General features: G+C 39.2%; 1 protein-coding gene across 5 annotated transcripts in view; it reads right to left on the bottom strand.

The window, feature by feature from the left end:
• fat3a (FAT atypical cadherin 3a) overlaps positions 1-23705 on the bottom strand; it is a 193526-nt gene that overhangs the window by 92074 nt on the left and 77747 nt on the right. For all 5 annotated transcript variants that reach the window (XM_051862509.1, XM_051862511.1, XM_051862513.1 and 2 more), the window contains exons 2-4: positions 19710-23049; positions 854-972; positions 553-751 (exon numbers count right to left, since the gene is read on the bottom strand). In XM_051862509.1, the coding sequence (XP_051718469.1) occupies positions 553-751; positions 854-972; positions 19710-23031 (3640 nt within the window). In that variant the 5' untranslated portion in view covers positions 23032-23049. The remainder of the gene's footprint in view (positions 1-552; positions 752-853; positions 973-19709; positions 23050-23705) is intronic.

Genomic DNA, 23705 nt, shown 5'->3' with positions numbered 1-23705 from the left:
ACAGCTTGACCTTTTGTGACCTTTACAAAGTTTTTAATTAGGATCGGCACTTCCTGCTGACATGCACTATAGGGCGCGCGGCTGGAGGGAAGGGCCTGTGGCTATGAAATTAATCTGTCAATCAAAAGCAAAACCATAACACCAGCCAATCAGGAGCCAGGATTTGCAGTATGCTCAGACGATGATGTCATAATGCGGAGGACAGCGACGGACCTTAAGAACTCACACACCCAGATGCACATACACGTTTAAATAAGTGAATTACAAGAAGAATAACTTAATGCATATGAATTAGTTTTATCTACACTACAAACTTACAGTATGCTGCTCATAGAAAAAAAGGACCAAAAGGTATTACCATGTTTTTTTTTTTCAGACATAGTACCATGATAAAATCATAGTACCTTGTAAACACCAGTGGTATATAAATAAAACGGTTTTGCCACCTCATACTATCACTGTACCATGGTACACACGTATAAACTCAACTTATAGGAACTGACATTAATTTATTCTATCACGCAAATGTGGTTTGATTGACAGGACACTGACCGGTGCGAGGGTTGATGCTGAAGAAGTTCTGTGGGTTGCCGCTGGAGATACGAAATGACAGGCGGGGCTCGGTCGCCATGGCGTCAGGGTCCTGTGCCTGGATCTGAATGACTGACTGGTCCTTCGGGGAATTTTCCGGAATGGTGGCGTGATACATCGGTTCGGACGTGAGGGGAGCGTTATCATTAACATCCTCAACCTGTTAAGACATGCAGACACACAAAAATGACAGAATTATATATGTTATAAATATTTTGTTCAAGACCACACAACATCTCAAATAGGATGCACACTAACTCACCTGTATGTACACCTGTAGTGCCGCTGACTGTGGTACCACCCCCAGATCAGTGGCGTACACCGTCAGCCAATAGGAGTCCTGCGTCTCTCGGTCCAACAGATCTGTAGTGTAGATGACACCTGCAAAATAAAGTGCATAAAAATGTCAAAACATCACAATCTGAACATTTTAATTCCAGTGAAACAGTGGCAGAATTGTTAATTTAGTTTCCCATTTAATGCGTGCTACACTGAGACTGACAAACTCATATTAACTGTGATAGCAATAATTACTGTCAAAAAAGCAATTACTGAGTAGAAACATTAAAGCTGAGGTTTGCAAGTTGCTTAAATGTTAGAATACTGTCTAATATCCCAGATTAATATACTAAGAAAGCATTTTATCAGGTTATTTCCTTGAAAAGAGTGCGACATCAATCAAAACATTGCTGTTTGAGTGTCCCAACACAGCAACAATGGGTCAACCAATGGCATGAGTTTGGGGCGGGGCTCCCTGTCTGCCTGGCCAATGGCGAGTGTTCTGCAAACCTGTTTGAAAACAGTCGATTTATTATAGCAGTTCTGCAGTGATGCACCTTTAAAAATAACTGTTTTTGTGTGTGTATGTGATAAAACAGCAGCACACAAGTTGTGGTAAATTTAGATCAATAAGGAGGTCACTTTCATAAGTCATGTAACCGAAACAGAGCAGAAGAAAAAACAACCCTCAGGCTAAAGACAAAATAAAACCTGAACCTCTAACCTCAACAACAAGCTCGACATTTTCAAACGCTCCATGTAACCGTATAAACTGAGGTCTTCAGTCTTGGGGTACAAAAATTAAATTATGTCCATGGACAGAAAACACAGAACAAAACAAAAAAGAAAAGCAGTTCGTCTCGGGCACATATTTGCCACAAAGTGCAGGACTTTGCTCTGGCGGGACTGCAGATCTAGGTTAAAAAAAATGGCTAAAATCTAGTCTAAAATCTGTATGGTCGTTTTGCGAAACTCCAGATATGTCCAAATTCATACAAAACACTATTTTATATATTAAAATAAGGGGTGTAACGGTTCTCTTAAAAAAATCTAACAGTTCGGTTCTCCACCCACGGTTCGGCACGCGCTTGCACCGTGGTTCATCCTAAACCTGACGACGCATGTATAATATTGTTTGTTGATAACAACAACGTGTAAAACAGACAGACGGATTCGGCTAATGTATGTTTCAGTCGATGGATACGATGGATAAAACAGCGATGATCAAAAGAACATGGACAAAACAGTCACTCTTTGTAAACAAATGTTCCATGACGTGCCGTATGCTCTATGATCGGTCATTTACGCCGTCATTTCCCGGTTGTTGTTAGTGCGCGAGCGCAGGTGAGACATGAACAGCTTACGTTGCTATCTGTGTTTAAACTAAATTCATTTAAACTTTGCCAATTTAAACATTCAACCTCAAGACACGAAAGAGAACTTGCGCGCGCTGTGAGGTGATTTGTGTGTGTACTCATCCGAAGCGCGTACACGGAGAGCCGCGTCACAATGAGCAAATACTCTCGCGCAAATTCTCTTTCAAGTCTTGAACCTGAACGGACAAATTCACACAAAAATTATGTCAACATGCCCATCTTAGCGAGTATCCTAACAAACATAGTAGGTTATGTCTTAAGAGAAAAACGAGACAGACAATGCATGTGTATCAGTATCAGTGTACTGGACCTTTGAATTGTCTTAAAGGGAAAGCAGTCTAATATTCCTGCTTTTGTAACTTCAAAAATGTTGAATCTTTATTTAATTTAATCAAAAAAGTTTAAATGCAGTGTTATTTTATATTTGATTACTTTATTCAATTTCTGTACCTGAAAACTACTGTTAGCTACCTAAAAAACCTGTAAAGCATTGTTTATTTTATTTGTATCTTAGCTCTCATGTATTTATTTGTGCTGTTTCTTGTAGTTAGATTATTTGTTTTTATTTTCTTTATTTTTATTTGTCCCATTTTTTACTGAACATAGCACATACCGAAAACCGTGATAAACACCAAAACCGCACACACACACACGCACACAATTTCTATGTACTTTTTATATCCCTATGTGCTTTTGCAGAAAGTGTTACCATGGTAAATTTCTGCAAGGGAACTATAAACAGACTTCTAGAATCAGGTAAAGGAATCAGATCAGGTTTCGCCATGCTGAAAAACATCCTGAGCTTTTGTGTGTGACTGTGTGTATGTGTGTGACATCAATAATTCAGTATGTTAGCCTGTAGGATTCATAAAATCCTTTAGTTCATTGTGCGAGAGGGAGAAAGCACGTAATATATTCGGAACACCAGCAGAACTGCCCGAGGAATCTCAAAATGAGAGAAGACAACGGAAAAAAAAGTTATACCGAGAGAAAGAGAGTCAGAGAGAGATACAGAGAGTGTATTCTGTTCTCTGAGGTAATAGAAACTCACTTTAACCAATCAGAGACACAGATTGGAAGTCCAGCCCTGACAAACCAGACTCATCTCACACCATTTACCACAAACCAGTGCGGCTCATTCAACCAGATTACATGCACAACCTCACATTCTTCTAAAGGGTCATTCCATAGACATTTATTGTTTTATATAAAGCTAATTATAATAACTACAGACAAACCAAAACTCGAAGCCTACAAGATTTTATATATATATATATATATATATATATATATATATAAAAATCACATACAAAAAAAATGAAGCATTCTAATAATATAAATATAATAATTTATAATATGCAATATACTATATAATATACAAATGTATATTATATAAAGGCAATTATAATTACTACAGATGAATCAACACTCCCCTACAAGATTTATTTTTGTATTTTAATAAAAAAATATTAACACACGCACACGCGCACACACACGCACACGGAGTCCTGGTTGCAAGCTGATATTTCTGCCAGAGCTAAGCGAGCAGATAGGAAAGACAGAGAGAGGGAGAAAGAGAAAGCGAGTGCAAATAAATGAGTGGAAATGGGGAGATTATTTCGCTTTTAGCAGGATGATGTGTTCCTGCTGTCTGACCTAGATAAGAATGATATGAGTCAATTAGAGATGTGCCGTTCATGATTTTTCATGGCCAATTCCGATTGCCGATTTTTTACAAGCAAAATGGGCCGATTCCGATACCAGAAGTAAATTTTAAGCAAATTTATTTATTGTTTATTTGCTCTCAATGAAAGAGTGCTAAACGGATGGTGTGAGGAGTCCACATATGTGTGCAAATATGTGTGTTAGTAATGCTGTTCATAATCTCTGTGATTAATTATTAATAAGATCCCAATTATCTACTACATCCTGCCTTTCCCAGCATCCTCTTACAGTAACTCGGGGTGTGTAAGTGAGACAGTACGCTACACTGCTTGCTCATTAAATATGCAGGCCTCATATAGATTCGTTAAGAGCGGAATACAAATCAGCTTCAAGTTAGTTTCAGTGAAGGAGGGGAGAATCAAGAGCGATGTGAATTAGGATGAGAGGAAATGTGAGGGTTTTCTCTGTGTTTATGTAATCTATATTCCAATCTTTGATCTTTGACTAATCTTTGGTTTAATAATTGATCCTGGTGCTTTCAAGATGTGGTACATGGGATCTGTGGCATTACAAATCTGTGTGTGGTGTGTGTGTGTGTGTAAAGGCTCTGCTACCCTGCACTGTTGTGATATTAGTTATATATTAGTTTTGAAATCATCTCTTAAAGGGAAATATAAATTCTGACAATTCACACAAAAATGAAAAATCATTTCCCTTATGTCATTCCAAATCTCTATGACTTTCTTTAATTTGAGGAACTGATGTTTTGCATAAATTTCTAGCTGTTTGTTCCAATACAGTGAAAGTGGATGGGGACTAGAGCTGTCGACTCCAAAAGAGATAAAAACATCATAAATGTAGTTCATACGACTTGTGCATTACATTTCAAGTCTCCTCAAGTCATAAAATAGAGGAACAGACTAAAATTTAAATTGTTATTCACTAATTTTTATTCACATTTGTGTATACGACACATCGGGAGGCATAATTTAAGATTTGACATTGAGACTTTCAGCAAACAGTTTAAACTAATTTCCCCTTAATACTAAGCTAATGTATGGCTTCAGAAGACTTGGAATATCACAATTGAGTCATATGGACCACTTTTATGCAGATTTATTCATAGATTTATTCATTTAAATATTTCGTAAGCATCAAATCAGCATATTAGAATGATTTCTGATGGATCATGTGACACTGACTGGAGTAATGATTATGAAAATTCAGCTTTGACATCACAGGAATAAATTACATTTTAAAATATGTTCAAATAGAAAACAGTTATTTTAAATTGCAATAATATTTCACAATATTGATAAATAAATGTAGCCTTAGTGAGCAGAAGAGATATTTTCATAAACATTAAAAAAAACTTACAAACCCCAAACTTTTGAACGCTTGTCCAATATGACAGAAAGTTCATTTTTGGTTGAAAATGACCCTTTGAACATTGTAAAGAGGCTTGGTTTTCAGATGCATGCATTATATCATCCATTTTCATTGTACCACGAAGGAAAATAATCCAAATAAGCAATTTTGTAATCTCAGCAGTGTTATTACTAATAGTGATTAGATAAAGGGTGTTATGATATTGTGTGCGCATTTAGTGGGACATCATACTTCATTCAGGAACATTTTTCCAGGCCGTAACCTAGCAACCTGAATGAAGTACGCATAACAGATCCCAAAAACCTTCAAAAGTGTCTTTCCATCAAAATCAAACAACAGCAAAAACACACATACTCGAATCCATGCAATACTGGTGTACTAAATCAATAGCATTTATTTAAAGCAAATTTAAATGAAGCCAATTAACACATTAGCAGGATGTATATGATGTGTGTGTGTGTGTGTGTGTGTGTGTGTGTGTGTAGAAGGTGTAATTTCTCAGTGTGTGTTAGACACTTGTGTAAGCCTATGAGTGAGACACAAGCGTAGGAGGCACATTCACTGTCTGGGTAGAGCAGCTTGTGTGTGTGCGTGTGTGTGTGTGTGTGACAGAAAAGGAAATTCACAGATTCAGTCGTATCAAAATATCCCTGTGGTTTTAAAGGAGGGTGTTAAGAAAGTGATGACAGGGAGCAGACTTTACTATCTCCTAAACACCACCTCACAACACACTAAAAAAGCCACACAGCTCTGGAGAAAACCACACAACATCACTGCTCCCGAACACAGCAACACAACGTACCAACCACAGGCGCCAATGAAACTCTAAACCACAGAACGCAATTACACAATATCACAATTACATAACATATCCTACAGATCGCTCAAAACTTAACATTCAAAGTCAATTCAAACTTACAACCTCAAAATTAGAGATGCCTAAAGGCTCCAATACAAATTTTAGTCTTTTATTCATTGTTAGGTCATGTTTTTTTCCATCAAATACAACCATAGATTAGACTTAAAAATTGTCTTCTTACTATGACACCTTTGAGACACTACCGTTCAAAAGACTGGGATCAGTTTACAAATGCTTTTAAAACTTGGCAAAGCTGCGTTGATTTGACCAAAAATACAGTAATATTGTGAAATATTATTACAAATTAAAAGAACTGTTTTCTATGTGAATATATTTTAAAATGTAATTTATTCCTTTGATGGAAAAGCTGATTCTTTTTTAGCATCATTACTCCAGTCTTCGGTGTCACATGATCCTTCAGAAATCATTTCTTCTTCTTAACTATGTTAATAAGTGCTGCTTCATATCTTTTCTGGACTCTTTGGTGAATAAAAAATTCAAAAGAACAGCATTAAAAAAAAAAAAAAAAAAAAAAAATCGTAATCTTCTGTAATAATATAAAAGTATTTACTTTCACTTTTGCTCAATTTAATGCGTCCTTGCTGAATATAAGTGTTCATTTCTTTCAAAAAATCTAACTAAAAATCGTAAATGACCTCTTTTAGGACTAACCAATCCAAAAAGGATCAAATTTTGGCTGGTTAGCATGGCACAACTACACCATCTGCAAATAAAAAATATATATTTTAATAATGCAAATGCTGAACACTGAACAGTCATCATACAAACAATATGTACAGTTATGTAAACGATATTTAAATGGTTAGTTCACACAAAAAAGGAAATTCTGTCATTCATTATTCACCCTCATGTCGTTCCACACCCGTAAGACCTTCATTCATCTTCGGAACACAAATTAAGATATTTTTGATAAAATCCGATGGCTCAGTGAGGCCTCCATTGCCAGCAAGATAATGAACACTTTCAGATGCCCAGAAAGCTACTAAAGACATATCTAAAAACAGTTCATGTGACTACAGTGGTTCAACCTTAATGTTATGAAGCGACGAGAATACTTTTTGTGCGGCAAAAAAACAAAATAACGACTTTATGACAATATCTAGTGATGGGTGATTTCAAAAAGCTTCGAAGCTTTACGAATCTTTTGTTTCGAATCAGTGGTTCGGAGCGCGTATCAAACTGCCAAAGTCACACCCCCAGTGGTGAAAAATTGAAATTTCGAAACACTTATGACTTAACGAAGCCTTGTTTACTGTAATCACGTGACTTTAACAGTTTGATACACGCTCAGAGCCACTGATTCGAAACAAAAGATTCGTAAAGCTTCGAAGCTTCATGAAGCAGTGTTTTGAGATCGCCCATCACTAGATATATCACTAGATAAAGTCATTATTTTGTTTTTTTTGGCGCACAGAAAGTATTGTTGTCACTTCGTAACATTAAGGTTGAACCACTGTAGTCACATGAACTGTTTTAAATATGTCTTTAGTAGCTTTCTGGGCATCTGAAAGTGTTAATTATCTTGCTGGCAATGGAGGCCTCACTGAGCCATTGGATTTTATCAAAAATATCTTAATTTGTGTTCCAAAGATGAACGAAGGTCTTACAGATGTGGAACGACATGAGGGTGAGTAATAAATGACAGAATTTTCATTTTTGGGTGAACTAACCCTTTAATTACGTTGAATGGTTGTGACATCAGGAACACAACTTCCGAATGACTCAAATTTACAGTTCTGGGGAGGAGCTTTGCTTTAGCTTTATGCATTAAAATATCACTACAATTAACTGCAAGGACCAAGAAAAAAATCCAGTGTTTCATGATATGTCCACTTTAAATGATTTAAAAAGGCCAAGATGAGGAACAAGAAAAATGTTAAAAGAAAACCTCTGACTGCAGCAACACATCATTGGTTCTGAGCAAATGAGAAGCACAATCTTCTGTGCAATGCAAGACTGGCAGCTATTTCTGAACTCCATAAAGGTCTCGGATTCTCTGTAATATGAAGAAAATCACTTACCATAGAGAACAAATTGAAGTAAGGAAAGAAACTCAGCCAGCTAGTGAAGTCGGTACTGTATAGAGGGGAAGCATCTACTCTAAAAAAAATCAACTTTGATGATTTAATCTACCTTCGATATGGCTATTATGGTTTAGGACAAAGAAAAAACACAGAATTAGAATATTTTACATCTGATTAGTCCTTTAACTGAGCAATAGACTGGAAGTAGGCCTTACCGGAAAATGCTTAAGCTGTTTTCTGGTTGATTTAATGACGGTTTGTAGCTGTAGTGACCCACTATTTCTGTTAAGTGGCATCAGACTGGAAGACATATTCTCAGGGGATTACCTATGCATTCATGCACACTCATACATACATAATCACTGCGTTTTACACTGTACAGACAAAAGCGAAATATGAGCCATGCTACCTAAGCACCATCCCAAGCATCTTTGTAAGCACTGAAAGCAGATAGGTCTCTAAGAAGTCTATATAATGAGTATTTTTTTGCCAAACATTGCTACAACGTTTCCTGATAGCTGACAGAACAACATATAAATATGTTTTGGCATATGGACCATTTACACTATCAGATGTCTCATGAGCACTACGTTTTTAGAGCACGCAAATGTACGCATTGCATAAGCAGGATGCATCTCATGTGTTCAGTGCTTCTTCAGCAGAGAAATCTCAGATACTCCTACGCACACTTTGCAACAGAGACAGAAAAAGAAAAGACAGACAGAATGAAAAGAAATAGAGACACGGAAGGACAAAACACAGAGAAAGCCTTTATTGAGTCTGTCATTTTGGTGTGCTCATCCACTTCCCTCTGTTATTGTGCGCCTATATTTAGGACCCGAAGCCTTGCGGGGTTATAGGGAGCACGAGGCAGAGTTTCATCCAATCACATTAGGTTACATGACCCTAACAGTGAACCTTTGTGAGAGACAGACAGGGGGAAATCAGCTGGGACAGGTGTATGAAGATGGCCTGTGTAACATTTTACGTGGCTGACAGTGTAATTTCAGCGTTTGATTGAATGTGACATGACATGAACTTGACCGCAGAGTTTGACTGGCGGATACGAAGGCTGTTTCAAAACCTTGTGATCTGTTAAACTAGAGCATCATAAGTGGGTTTGAACGTTCAATTTGAATACTGAATGCATCTACAACCCAAATTCCGGAAAAGTTGGGACATTTTCTTAAATTTGAATAAAATGAAAACTAAAAGACTTTCAAATCACATAAGCCAATATTTTATTCACAATAGAACATAGATAACATAACAAATGTTTAAATGGAGAAATTTTTCAATTTTATGCTCACTGCTACAGGTCTCAAAATAGTTGGGACGGAGCCATGTTTACCATGGTGCAGCATCTCCTCTTCTTTTCAAAACATTTTGAAGACATCTGGGCATTGAGGTTATGAGTTTCTGGAGTTTTGGTGTTGGAATTTGGTCCCATTCTTGCCTGATATAGGTTTCCAGCTGCTGAAGAGTTTGTGGTCATCTTTGATGTATTTTTCATTTAATGATGCGCCAAATGTTCTCTATGGGTGAGAGGTCTGGACTGCAGCAGGCCAATTCAGCACCCGGACTCTTCTATGATGAAGCCATGCTGTTGTATTAGCTGCAGTATGTGGTTTTGCATTATCCTGCTGAAATACACAAGGCCTTCCCTGAAATAGACGTCATCTGGAGGGGAGCATATGTTGCTCTAACACCTTTATATACCTTTCAGCATTCATAGTGCCTTCCAAAACATGCAAGCTGCCCATACCGTATGTACTTGTGCACCCCAATACCAACAGAGATGCTGGCTTTTGAACTGAACACTGATGACATGCTGAAAGGTCTCCCTCCTCTTTAGCCCGGAGGACACGGCGTCCGTGATTTCGAACAAGAATGTCAAATTCGGACTCGTCTGACCACAGAACACTTTTCCACTTTGAAACAGTCCATTTTAAATGAGCCTTGGCCCACAGGAAACGATGGCACTTCTGGACCATATTCATATATGGCTTCCTTGCATGCATGATAGAGCTTTAGTTGGCATCCGCAGATGGCACAGCGGATTGTGTTTACCGACAGTGGTTTCTGAAAGTATTCCTGGGTCCATTTAGTAATGTCATAGACACAATCATGCCGATGAGTGATGCAGTGTCGTCTGAGGGCCCGAAGACCACGGGCATCCAATAAAGGTCTTCGGCCTTGTCCCTTACGTGCAGAGATTTCTCCAGTTTCTCTGAATCTTTTGATGATGTTATGCACTGTAGATGATGAGATTTGCAAAGCCTTTGCAATTTGACATTGAGGAACATTGTTTTCCAAAATCTCTTTATGCACACTTTCACAGATTGGAAAGACTCTGTCCATCTTTACTTCTGAGAGACTCTGCCTCTCTAAGACATCCCTTTTAGAGCTAATCATGTTACAGACCTGATATCAATTAACTTAATTAGTTGCTAGATGTTCTCCCAGCTGAATCTTTTCAAAATTTCTCGCTTTTTCAGCCATTTGTTGCCCCCGTGCCAACTTTTTTGAGACCTGTAGCAGGCATCAAATCTGAAATGAGCTCATTTAATGGATAAAAGTGTAAAATTTCTCCATTTAAACATTTGTTATGTTATTTGTGTTCTACTGGAATAAAATATTGGCTCATGTGATTTGAAAGTTTTTTTAGTTTTCATTTTATTCAGATTTAAAAAAACGTCCCAACTTTTCTGGAATTCAGGTTGTATATTGCTCTAAAGGACCTATTATGCCCTTTTACTAAGTCTTGATTTTGTTTTTGGGGTCTACTGGAACGGCAACATTACACACTAAAGGAAGTTGAAAATTAAAAAAAGTATAAGGGCTCGTTTACACAGAATGCGTCTTTGCATCTAAAAACGCGCTCAGGAATGGTTTTAAAAAAGTGCAGGGCAGAACGCGAGGGTCTCGAGACGCGCTTTTGAGATGCAATAACGGCAATAATGAAGAAATAAAACCGTTGCCACACCAACTTGCTACTGTAAACAGAAGCTTGCAACGCCTCAGAGTTCTTATGATTGGTCCACTGTTTAAAAATGTGGCACTCATGCGAGACGCGAGTGTAGCGGTCATGCACGTCCATCTAGCGCGTGTTTACATAGAAATAATAGGTCCTCTTTAAATAGGTCCTCTTTAAAAAGTGTATATTCATACGAGATCACATTACTTAATCAAAAAAGGTTAATGTAAGATTCATTAGCACTGATTGACTAATAAGCATCCATAGTAAGTGCATTACTGTAAATTGTAAGTGCATTTTGTACAAAACGATGATATGATTTGAAATGACAGTACTTCCTGAAATCAACAGCATGTCATAGTCCAAAGATCTTAAAGCGATTTTTTTATGGAATGGCACAGAGAAAAAAAAAAAAAACTGACATATCTCACTGAATTACACGTCCTGAAATATCACACCTGTCTCTGTGACAGCCCTGGGCTCTGTAAAGTGACAAAAAAATTAAATATGTCATTGTGAGCCATGGTCAGATTCTTTGTCTAGCCAATGGGAAGACAAAAAGGAACTAGTTCTCACAGAGCAGCCCATATATGGAAAGCAGGAAGCCGAGAGAATCAGTTTGTCATGTGAAAATTCTATTTTGCTACTGTTACTGAGGACAATTTTGACAAAACTGAGATGACTTTTGCCCGGTGCAGTTATGGAAAAGGGGCTTGTCTAACTGAGCGGCCACGTCTGTTGGAAGTTTTAGAATTTAGGAAGTTTCACTTATGACACATTTAAAATCAACATGAAACGCATGAACCCCATTTACTTCCATGATGTGATGTATTCTAGAGTTAAATATGAAAAAAGGTAGAGTTCAGAGAAAAGTCAGAGTATCATGATAATGGCGATATGAAAAAAAAAAATACAGGGATTTTCACCAGATGACCTGAAGCTTTATTGAAGGAATTAATCATTCAAAAATTATTCTGATGATTTGGTTGCGGGAGTGTTTAATAAGGTTAATAAGATTAAGTATAAAAAGCTGAAAAATGACTTTTTCTTTGAAGACTTTGAATGTGAACCATCCTTTTGGGAATAAAATTGGGTGTTCACAATTTGGTATATGCTTTCCAAAACAAGAGTTTTGGAATATAAACATAAAAACTACTACTTTGTAATGTAAATCAACCACAATTTAAATCACAGGTTTGTTTTGTTCTGCTTCGTTTAGGTGCACAAAAATACAAAGTCGATGTCTCTACGATAACAGACCGGTGTGCCAGGCCTGGCTTAGCCCCCCAATGATGATCTCAAGCCTCCCCGTGATGATCTGAATTTAATCACAGTATTTAATGCAGTAATGTAGTAAAGCATTACACCCAACACTGTCGCTAACTTTCCATTTTTTTAAAATACGTCGTTTAGTCGATCCTGATAAGTGTTCATTGTCACAGTTGTAAACACAACGGTTTTCTTCTTTCGCTAAAGAATGCGACATACAAGCCTTGGAAATCCTGTAGAATTTAACCAATCTGGTGTTGAATTTTAAGCTCCCGAAGTATTTCCCATTTTGTGTGCCTTATGCACCAGACGTTCAGCCAATGGTCCATGGGCGTGATGTCTGAGGCTGAGACTAAGTCTGGTGAAAGTTTTCAAGTGGTTAACATTGCTTCCAGCAAAAATCAACATGAAATGTTTGCAATCAATTTTACTTCCATTATGTGACATTTCTAAGTGAAATGCATATTTAAAAAAATAATAATGAATTTGATTAGAGTTGGTTAGATCCATCAAAAATTGATTGGATCATGAAAAATGGGCTGTTACATACTAAAAAGAGCAGAGGGGCTGAAACAACAAGAGGACTTGGTGATGTCATCTGAAAAAAAAAGCCATTTCAGCACATTTTTCACTGATGAATGATGCATAGGAACCTGAAAGCAAAATGAGTCAGTTTTGATTTCATGTGAATACGAGTTGTAAATAACGAAGATTATTCCCTTAATTACACACCTGAACTCAAGTACACCATCAGCAGTCTAATAGTAAAGGATCCGGGTGTCTAAGCGTAAGCCGGGGCTCTTTCAGTGGTGTGCAAAGCACTTAACCTCAGGATGCTCTGCAGGGACCATCACTGCAATTAGTGCACTGTAAGTCCCTGCAGATGAAAAGCGTCTGCTCAGCGATGGCTGTAATGAGCATGGGCTTTTTTCACACTTTGTGTTTGACATTTTTGATGCAGCCTTGAATCGCTGTTTGTGCTGTACAAACAATAGAAGCTTCCAAGCTCAAATGAGAATGCACAGAGAGCATCTTAGCTATAAGTGCACAGAAAATCCTTTGGCTATAGTGTGCGTGTTTGTCTGAACATGCCTTATGGTTCCAGACTGAGTCTCCTTATGTGTATGTGTATGGGAAAATTGCTTTCTAAGTCGTGATTGCATGTACAAAGACACGTGTGAAGTGTTTCCTTTCAATTTGTGTGTGTGCGCATGTGCTCTTTAAGCTGTAATTGCGTCTGTAGAGTTGCGCTCCATCCCCGGGTGATTTATGGCTGATGCCAGCACAGAGCTAACAAGGGCAATAAATTCCCTCACTTGCTAGTGCTACTGCAAAATGTGTGTGCTCGTGTGTGTGTGTGTGTGTGTGTGTGTGTGTGTATGCGAGCACACATTTACAAACATTCAATTATGTCATGTGGCATACAACATGCAAACTGCCTTTTTGTGTTTTTGCACTTCACACTGAAACTCTGTTCTGTCCTCATTCTTTCCATCAAATCTACACAGACACACAACAGCTGTATGCAAACAGCTGGATAGACTCTTCATTGGAATAGTGACAAGTGAGTGACACGGAGTGCATGACCTTTGACACTGGTTCCCGACCCTTTGACCCCTGGGGAGTGTCTACCCTCGGCCAGTTCGTGTGCGAGCATGCAATTAGATGAAACTTGTATTTTTGGTGTGCATATATGAGAAGGAGCAACAGTGAAAGAGGGAAAGGTGAAGAGAAAAACAAAGAGGTGTTGATCATTTACGGTTGCAACCATAGAAACAGGCTATCAAGGATCCTTTAAATGTAAATGTTTGATGCTGAACCGTCAAGTATTGCCTTATACAGCGTGTAATTTCTGCAGTACCAAACAGAATTGGAAAAATAAAAATTGTGTATCAAACAGTGTTTCAAATAGGTTTTAAATCCATCCTTCATTGTAAAAACAGACATATATATACTTTCAAACCAAAATTTATTCAGACACCTTGAACATTTCATTCATTATTACAGTTTATTCACTATAGTTTAAAAAAGTGGTAATAAAATATGACAAGATCTCAGAGTTAAACTGTGCCAGAAAAAAATAATCTTAATTATGTCAGATAACACTTAAGCAAAACATGGTCAGGTCAATGTGTCTGAATAATTTTTGGTCCCAAATTTTTATCAATTTTACTGGTACTCCACTGTATGAAAATTTTTTGGGAATAATATGTCACAGTTTACTTTATTTTGCTATCCTCACTTACATAAATGAACTATAGTGTCTTGCACCCACTAGTAAAAAAAATATAAAAAATAATATCTAGTGTCTGAATAATTTTTGGTTTGACTGTATATATATATATATATATATATATATATATATATATATACAGTGGGTACGGAAAGTATTCAGACCACCTTAAATTTTTCACTCTTTGTTATATTGCAGCCATTTGCTAAATTCATTTAAGTTCATTTTTTTTCCTCATTAATGTACACACAGCACCCCATATTGACAGAAAAACACAGAGTTTTTGCAGATTTATTAAAAAAGAACAACTGAAATATCACATGGTCCTAAGTATGCAGACCCTTTGCTGTGACACTCATATATTTAACTCAGGTGCTGTCCATTTCTTCTGATCATCCTTGAGATGGTTCTATACCTTCATTTGAGCTCAGCTGTGTTTGATTATACTGATTGGACTTGGTTAGGAAAGCCACACACCTGTCTATATAAGACCTTACAGCTCACAGTGCATGTCAGAGCAAATGAGAATCATGAGGTCAAAGGAACTGCCTGAAGAGCTCAGAGACAGAATTGTGGCAAGGCACAGATCTGGCCAAGGTTACAAAAAAATTTCTGCTGCACTTAAGGTTCCTAAGAGCACAGTGGCCTCCATAATCCTTAAATGGAAGATGTTTGGGACGACCAGAACCCTTCCTAGAGCTGGCCGTCCGGCCAAACTGAGCTATCGGGGGAGAAGAGCCTTGGTGAGAGAGGTAAAGAACAACCCAAAGATCACTGTGGCTGAGCTCCAGAGATGCAGTCGGGAGATGGGAGAAAGTTGTAGAAAGTCAACCATCACTGCAGCCCTCCACCAGTCGGGGCTTTATGGCAGAGTGGCCCGACGGAAGCCTCTCCTCAGTGCAAGACACATGAAAGCCCGCATGGAGTTTGCTAAAGATGGTGAGAAATAAGATTCTCTGGTCTGATGAGACCAAGATAGAACTTTTTGGCCTTAATTCTAAGCGGTATGTGTGGAGAAAACCAGGCACTGCTCATCACCTGTCCAATACAGTCCCAACAGTGAAGCATGGTGGTGGCAGCATCATGCTGTGGGGGTGTTTTTCAGCTGCAGGGACAGGACGACTGGTTGCAATCGAGGGAAAGATGAATGCGGCCATGTACAAGGATATCCTGGACGAAAACCTTCTCCAGAGTGCTCAGGATCTCAGACTGGGCCGAAGGTTTACTTTCCAACAAGACAATGACCCTAAGCACACAGCTAAAATAACGAAGGAGTGGCTTCACAACAACTCCGTGACTGTTCTTGAATGGCCCAGCCAGAGCCCTGACTTAAACCCAATTGAGCATCTCTGGAGAGACCTAAAAATGGCTGTCCACCAACGTTTACCATCCAACCTGACAGAACTGGAGAGGATCTGCAAGGAGGAATGGCAGAGGATCCCCAAATCCAGGTGTGAAAAACTTGTTGCATCTTTCCCAAAAAGACTCATGGCTGTATTAGATCAAAAGGGTGCTTCTACTAAATACTGAGCAAAGGGTCTGAATACTTAGGACCATGTGATATTTCAGTTTTTCTTTTTTAATAAATCTGCAAAAATGTCAACAATTCTGTGTTTTTCTGTCAATATGGGGTGCTGTGTGTACATTAATGAGGAAAAAAAAATGAACAAATGATTTTAGCAAATGGCTGCAATAAAAAAAATTAAATAAAAATAAAAAAAGTAAAAAATTTAAGGGGGTCTGAATACTTTCCGTACCCACTGTATGTATATATATATATATATATATATATATATATATATTACATTAATATTAATCTCATGCCTCATAGAAGCTTTTCTGCACTGAAAAATGCTGGTCTCAGAGTTCTTATTTAGATGACCTGCTTCATTAATTAAAGCGCATGCAATATGACTAATAAATAAAATATATGTATAAAGATATTAAATATTCAAAACCTTGAGGAAATTATCAATATACTGTACTCCACTGCTGTAAGTTTCAGTGCTGCTAAATCCTAACAAACATTTTTTTTTTTTTTTTTTTTTGCTTTAAAACAAGCCTTGTACCTCAAAATCACAGCTTCAAATGACATCTGAAATATCTACAGCCCTTAAAAAAAAATAAAAATAAAAATCATGCCTCAAGGCAGGTGAGATATCCTCAAAGACTCAAAGTCGACTCTTGACAGACACTGATCCACCTGCTGCCAGGACACAAATCTCACAAAACCACGTTTTTAAACCACTCTTACCACAGTACTAAAGTAGAAAGCTGGAGATACTTTGCTTTGTTGCTGTCAGTGAGTTGTAGCAGGGTTTAAAAAGTAGAAGGTGACTGTTCTGCACCATTGTGTGTGAATCATGCCCTTTAAAGGCCATGGTGAACCCTCTCGTTTCAGACTTAAAAGAAATGGACAGATATTCATGGCTTTCCCTCCATTTTCTTATTCCCTTATTCCAAGGAGAGGTGAAAGACCACGGGAGATCTGAGGGTCGTTTTGAAACCTCCAGATCATTTTCAGGCAGCTTGCGGGTGAGTAGACACACAAACACACAAACACCATTCTGGTCTCTGAACCTCAAACTCTTTCAACTCTATCTCTCTTTTTTCCCCCCTATGTGTCTCTGAAGTCTCATCGACCTCATCTGCACTTTTTTAACTATAAAGTTATAAATATCCACACTCTTATCAAACCCCTGCTGGAAAAATCTAGCTTAGGCTGAGACATGGCAGCTGTTTTTTTGCTGGTTATTAGATGGTGCAAATTGGTAGACAATCTTGGACCAGGAACATACCAGTTTAATGTGGTTAAAGAATTACTTCACTTTAAAATGAAAATTACCCCAAGCTTTACTTACCCTCAAGCCATCGTAGGTGTATATGACTTTCTTCTTTCTGATGAACACAGTCTGAGGTATTTTAATAAATATCATGACACATCCAAGCTTTATAATGGCAGTAAACGGGACCAATAAGTATGAAGCTCAAGAAAGTGCATCCATCCATTATAAACATACTCCACACAGCTCTGGGGGGTTAATAAAGGCCTTCTGAAGCGATGCCTTTGTGTAAGAAAAATATCTAGCTTCCGGCAGACCGCCTTCTGTATTTAACTTACATAACTAATGTAAGTTGAATAGGGAAGGCGTAGGACGTAGTATAAGTGTTCTGAACTGCGAGAGTTTTACACTTTCTTCATAAGTTGAATACAGAAGGTGGTCTGGCGGAAGCTAGATATTTTACTGTATAACTTGTTAAATACAAACACTTCGCTTTGCATTAGAAGGCCTTTATTAACCCCCTGGAGCCATGTGGAGTACGCTTATAATGGATGGATGGATGCACTTTCTTGAGATTCAAACTCGCTGCCCTGTTCACTGCCATTATAAAGCTTGGATGCATCAGGATATTTATTAATATAACTTCGATTGTGTTCCTCAGAAAGAAGAAAGTCATATACAGCTAGGATGGCTTGAGGGTGAGTAAAATTTTTATTTTAAAGTGAACTAATCCTTTAAGCTGGCTTTTGGAACATGGTGGCTGATCAACCAGCTTGCACTAGCTAATGACCAGCTTGTATCTATTAGAAACAAGCTTCCAAAAAACAGCTACCAGCTTGAAGCCTCTTTGAACACTTCTTTTATCCCACACACTTCTTTTTCGCAGTTTATTGTACCTCTGCCACCTTACAGGCAGACGGATATCACATACATGCACTATTACACCTACTTCATCTTGCCTTGTGGATGTCTTGGTCTCCTAGACTTGAAAAAATGTTAGTGGTGATTGCCTGTGCAAAACTAGCTGTGTTGTGGTTGAATGCCAGAATCTTGGTATGTGGTTGCCAAAGTGTTTTGATTGGTTTTTAATGTGTTGCTATGCAGTTCCAAGGGTATTGCTATGTGGTTGCCATCTAGCTTATAGAAAGTTTTATACTGGTTTGAGTCAAAAGATCAAACGCATCTCTTATTTTGTAGTCCTTAGATAAAGCATAGGTGCTTCAGACTATGTAAGTGTATGGGATTTATTTATTTTTTTATTTATTTTTTTTGCCAATTTTATCATTAAATACTTATTGTCAGGAGTTTGTTCAAATCCCTAGCCCTAAGTAAGTGTAATAGTAATAGTGATGCTTAACCTAAGAAGCAACACTAATAAAACCCCAGATACTATCAGTTTAGCTGACGGAAAACAAACTGTCTAGGGGAAAGAGAGAATGACAGAGTGAGAGAAAAGGGGAGAAGGAAAAAAATTGAAGGTTAAAGCTAAGTGTCTGGGTCAGACAGAATGACATGACAACTGCAATAAATGTAAATAAAAGAGCTTTGTGTGGTAATTCAGTCCACTCGACGGTGGCTCAACACATAAATCAACCTCACACACACACACACACACACGTTTTGACACATACACACATATTATGCAGAAATCATTATTCGCCAACACACACACGTACATGTACCCACTTTGTCGTAAAAAAAAACTGGACAAAAACAAATGATACTATCAAAACATTGCACATGAATTGAATGCAGTGTATGAAACATTAACCATAACACTATCAAATTTCCATCATACTTCAATCGTTCCCCCTCCATCTCAACTGTCAAAACTCGACCTAAAAAAATGTAGGCCAATGCAGTGTTTAACTGGCCTGAGGTGACAGACAAACCACTGAAGCCTGTTCACTCTTTATTTGTGTCCCAGGAAGTGTTTTTTTCCCTTTCCATATTAGCATCACCATATAGGCTCCATCTACAATATATTAGGCTCTACTCAATTTCCAGTGATTACACCAGGCAAAGTTAGCTAGTTAAAACCCCACAATAATGTGACTAAAAAAAAACCCTGTGAGAAAAACAAAAAAAACAAAGATTTGTTACCTTATAGTGGTAGCATTTTACCTCACACTGAATGAAAAACTGCAGCTAACTGTACGAGGAAGCCACAATATATTCAACAAAATTGTCAGATTTTGAGCATTGAATGAAATTAAACATTTAAAAATATAATCAACACATACCTGTTTCTTCATCAATGGTGAATCTTCCAAGACCATTGCCGTCACGTATGGAATACTGCACCTCGCCATCCCTGCCTGTGTCGTCATCCCGTGCAGAGACCTGGAGCACAGAAGTCCCGATCCGAACACTCTCTTTTACTGATCCATTCATTGCGAAATTTGAGAAATATGGAGCATACAGGTTTTCGTTGACATCCACAACCTCCAGTTCAACAAAGCTAACCGACAGAAGCGAAACAGGTCGGCCTTTGTCCTTTGCTCGAACTGTTAGGTTGAAGAACTGTTGAGTTTCGTAATCCAGCTCCTTGGTAAGGCGAATGGCACCGCTAGTCTTGTCGACCTCAAAACGGCCATCGTAGTCATTAGCGAGTGAGTATCGCACCTGCCCTCCAAGTCCCAGGTCAGGGTCTTGTGTGTCCAACCAGGCAATGACAGTGCCCACTGGGAGGTCTTCTAGTGCACGGGCACTGACGACACTTGGGATAAAGGCAGGTGGACAATCATTAACATCCTCGAGTGAGATTTTAAGTGTTGTTACAGAAAACTGTTGGACTGCTCGCTCTGCTCGATCTCGTGCTTCCACTTTTAATATGAAGAAGGGAACAAACTCACGGTCCAGCTGACCCGCAACATACACAATCCCACTGGAGCTGTTAATGCCAAATTGTGATGTGCTGGTGAGTAGAGAATACTGGATCTCGCCATTGAGACCTTGATCTTTGTCAGTAGCTTCCACTTGAATGACTTCGGTACCAACAGGGGTGTTTTCGGGAATGCGGGCCTGGTAGCCACCATCTTGAAGAAACTGAGGTGCATTGTCATTTGCGTCTGCTATGTAAACTGTAAGAAGCCGCCAGGTGGATTTTTGAGGTTGGCCTAAATCGTACAGTGTGATGTTTAGAAGGTAGCGGTCAGTCTTCTCACGGTCTAGAGGAAGGAAGATGCTTATTATACCATTCAGAATTCCAATAGTAAAACAACTGTCTGTGTTGCCATCAGCTATGGCATACAAGAGTTGTCCATTGAACCCCGTGTCTCCATCAAAGGCTTTTACCTGAAACACACTCATGCCAACTTCTACATCCTCACGCACAGTAATGTCCGTTGGGAAGGATTTGTCAAATTGAGGTGACTGACGGTTTACAGAGAACAGGTCAATAAAGCCTTCTTCTATTTTGGGTTTACTGCTAGCTTTGGCTTTCTTCAGAAGTTTCTCGGCTAGTCGTTGGGCAACTCTTGTTTCGGTACAACTAAAGCTCTTGGGCGGTGTCTTCCCTTGCACTACGGATATGTTTACAAACATAGGATCAGAGAAGTGTTCCCCATCTGTGGCAGTAATTTTTAGACTGAAGGAGTTTTTGGGTGCCACAGTGTTGAGTGAGTGGTGTAAGGTCATGACACCGGAATCAGGATTTAAGTCAAAGTACCCTCGCTCATTCCCTGAGAGGATCTTGTATTTGACCAGCTCTAGCTCATCAATATCAATGGCAGACATTGTGGCGATGACCTCACCTACCGGAAGGTCTCGAGAGATTACGCCAACACAGGCCACTTTCTCAAATAGGGGTTTGTTATCATTAACATTCTCTAGGTGCACAGTGACGTTGACTTCACTTTCACGCCTATATGGGGAACCCCAGTCAGAAGCACGAACCACAAAACTAAAACTCTCTAGAGATGATTCAAAGTCCAGCTCCTGTGTTGTTGTGACTGCTCCGGTGAACTGCTGCACACTGAAGGGTAACTGTGTCAAGCTAGCCATGCTGTATGTGATGTACCCGTTTTCCCCATGGTCACCATCAGAAGCAGTCACCACAACAACAGTAGTGCCTATGGCAACACTTTCATTGACAAATACCTCATAAGACTGTTGAGCAAATAAAGGTGCATTATCATTGGCATCCTCAAGAATGACTCTAACCTTGACCCTAAGGTCACTGTCTACTTCTAAGACCTCAAGCTCAAATACTTGCTGTGTGAGCTGGGTGAGCCAACGTGCCGTGCTGATGACACCTGTCATGGTGTTGATACTGAAGAACCCTGAATCAGCAGATGGGGTTAGGATGTACTCAGCATCATCTGGCTCTGGCTGGAGTTTCACAGCCTCCACAACAGTTCCAGGAGGGGCAACTTCACTCAAGAGAACCTCATATTCCTCCTTCTGAAATGTGACTTCCGGTGGGGCTGGTCTTGACAGTCGTAAGTGCACTATGTGCACAGCAGAGAACTTTTGAGGTGTTCCACGATCCCGAGCCTGCAAGCTGAGGTTTAGTCCAAATGGATAGCTGTCCCAGTCGAACTGCTCTGTTGCACGAAGGACAAACTCATTAGATCCTGTCTGACTAACTTCTTCATCCACCATTTCTTCACTTGGCATCTCTGTCCTTTCAATGCTGAAGAGCTCAAGAAGGTCCCCAGCCACAATGCTGACCGTCTCAATCTCTCCATTTGCCCCTTCGTCAAGATCCTCTACGGTGACCACAGCTATGACAGGGGACTTCTCAGTCCATACAGGTGATAATGTAACAATGCTCAGAGTGGGCACATGCTCATTAATCCGTTCTACATGAACAAACAGTTTGGCTGTACTGCTTACACCGTTATTCCCATAGAGCTTCATTCCCCGGTCCACAGCCTGGATCTCAAGATCATAGCGGCTTTGAGTGTCAACATCCAGCTTCCCACTGAGAGAAACAACTCCGCTAGTTGGGTGCACAGCGAACAGCTCCATTCGCTCTTTGAAAAAGTAATAGAACTCTCCATTCGATCCTATGTCTGCATCCGTGGCAGTGACCTGAGCTATGCTGGTGCGTAGGGGTGTGCTTTCTGCAATGGTAACTGAATATGTGGTAGGGGAGAAAAGTGGTCTAAGGTCGTTCATATCCAACACCTGCACACTAACTTTAGTCCAGCCCTCTAGTGTATCCCCCTTAATGGAAGCTTTCACTGTCAACAAGTAGTTGTCCTGAACTTCACGGTTCAAGATGGCAGCATTCCCCCCTTTGGTTCGTATCCGCAGGAAGCAGAAATCACCCAGAGTGTACTCCTCAGCCTTGAAGAATCCTTCCTCGTCCCCAGAGGTGATGCGGTACTTCACCTCCCAGGAGTGATGCTGGAGAGGGACCCCCATGCGCACCTTGCTGGCGGCATAGGTGCGGGCGGCTGAGTTCTCGTAGACTGACGCATGGTACAGTGGTTGAGTAAACTGTAGGCGGGACCTTTCACCTTGGCAGCGGCCTGGAGGCAGAGAGAAGAACAGCAAGAGGGCCAATTGCAGAAGAATGGCCAATATGCCTGCCCAAAGGGCCATGCTCACTGCCATCCCATCACCAAACCCATCCTAGAGAAAGAGGGAAACAAAAAAAGAAAGGCATTAGGCAGAGCAGATAACATGACAACCTAACTTTTCATATCTAAAACTCATGGGTCACTAGAGAACAGTCAAAAAGATCAAACACAAGCAAAGGAAGTTGTGTACCATAGAAGGGCTGGCAGCCAGGCAACCGCAAGCCGAATGACATCACTACTCAGGTCTCAAAATGGACACTGACACACAATTATATACTACAGAAAAACCAGGAGGATGCAATTCAGGAAAATTCACTTACCCACACACACACACTCTCTACACAGAAGAAGAAAAAACAGCAGGAGAATGCAAGTCAGGAACAAAATAATTATAGAGAACGAAAAAATCAAAAATACAACCCGTGACACACACACACACACACACACACACACACACACACACACATTCATTATATGACATAGTTTTAAAAAAAGCTCTTGAGAAAGGACAAAATGTTGTGGATTCAGCAATATACTGGTTATGATAAAGTACTGCTGGAGAGGATGTCTGTGTGTGTGGGTTTACTTAGCTATACTTATCTAACAAAATAGTCCCAAGTAGTTAGCTGAATCTGAAAGCCTTTGGGGACCTAAATTGGAAAAATGATTCATAAATCCAATGAATAAAATTCTAAAAATTCAAATGTT

Source organism: Ctenopharyngodon idella, chromosome 15 (genome assembly GCF_019924925.1).
Source record: "Ctenopharyngodon idella isolate HZGC_01 chromosome 15, HZGC01, whole genome shotgun sequence".
In the NCBI taxonomy this organism is placed as follows: domain Eukaryota; kingdom Metazoa; phylum Chordata; class Actinopteri; order Cypriniformes; family Xenocyprididae; genus Ctenopharyngodon; species Ctenopharyngodon idella.
This window is presented reverse-complemented; position numbering and strand designations above follow the sequence as displayed.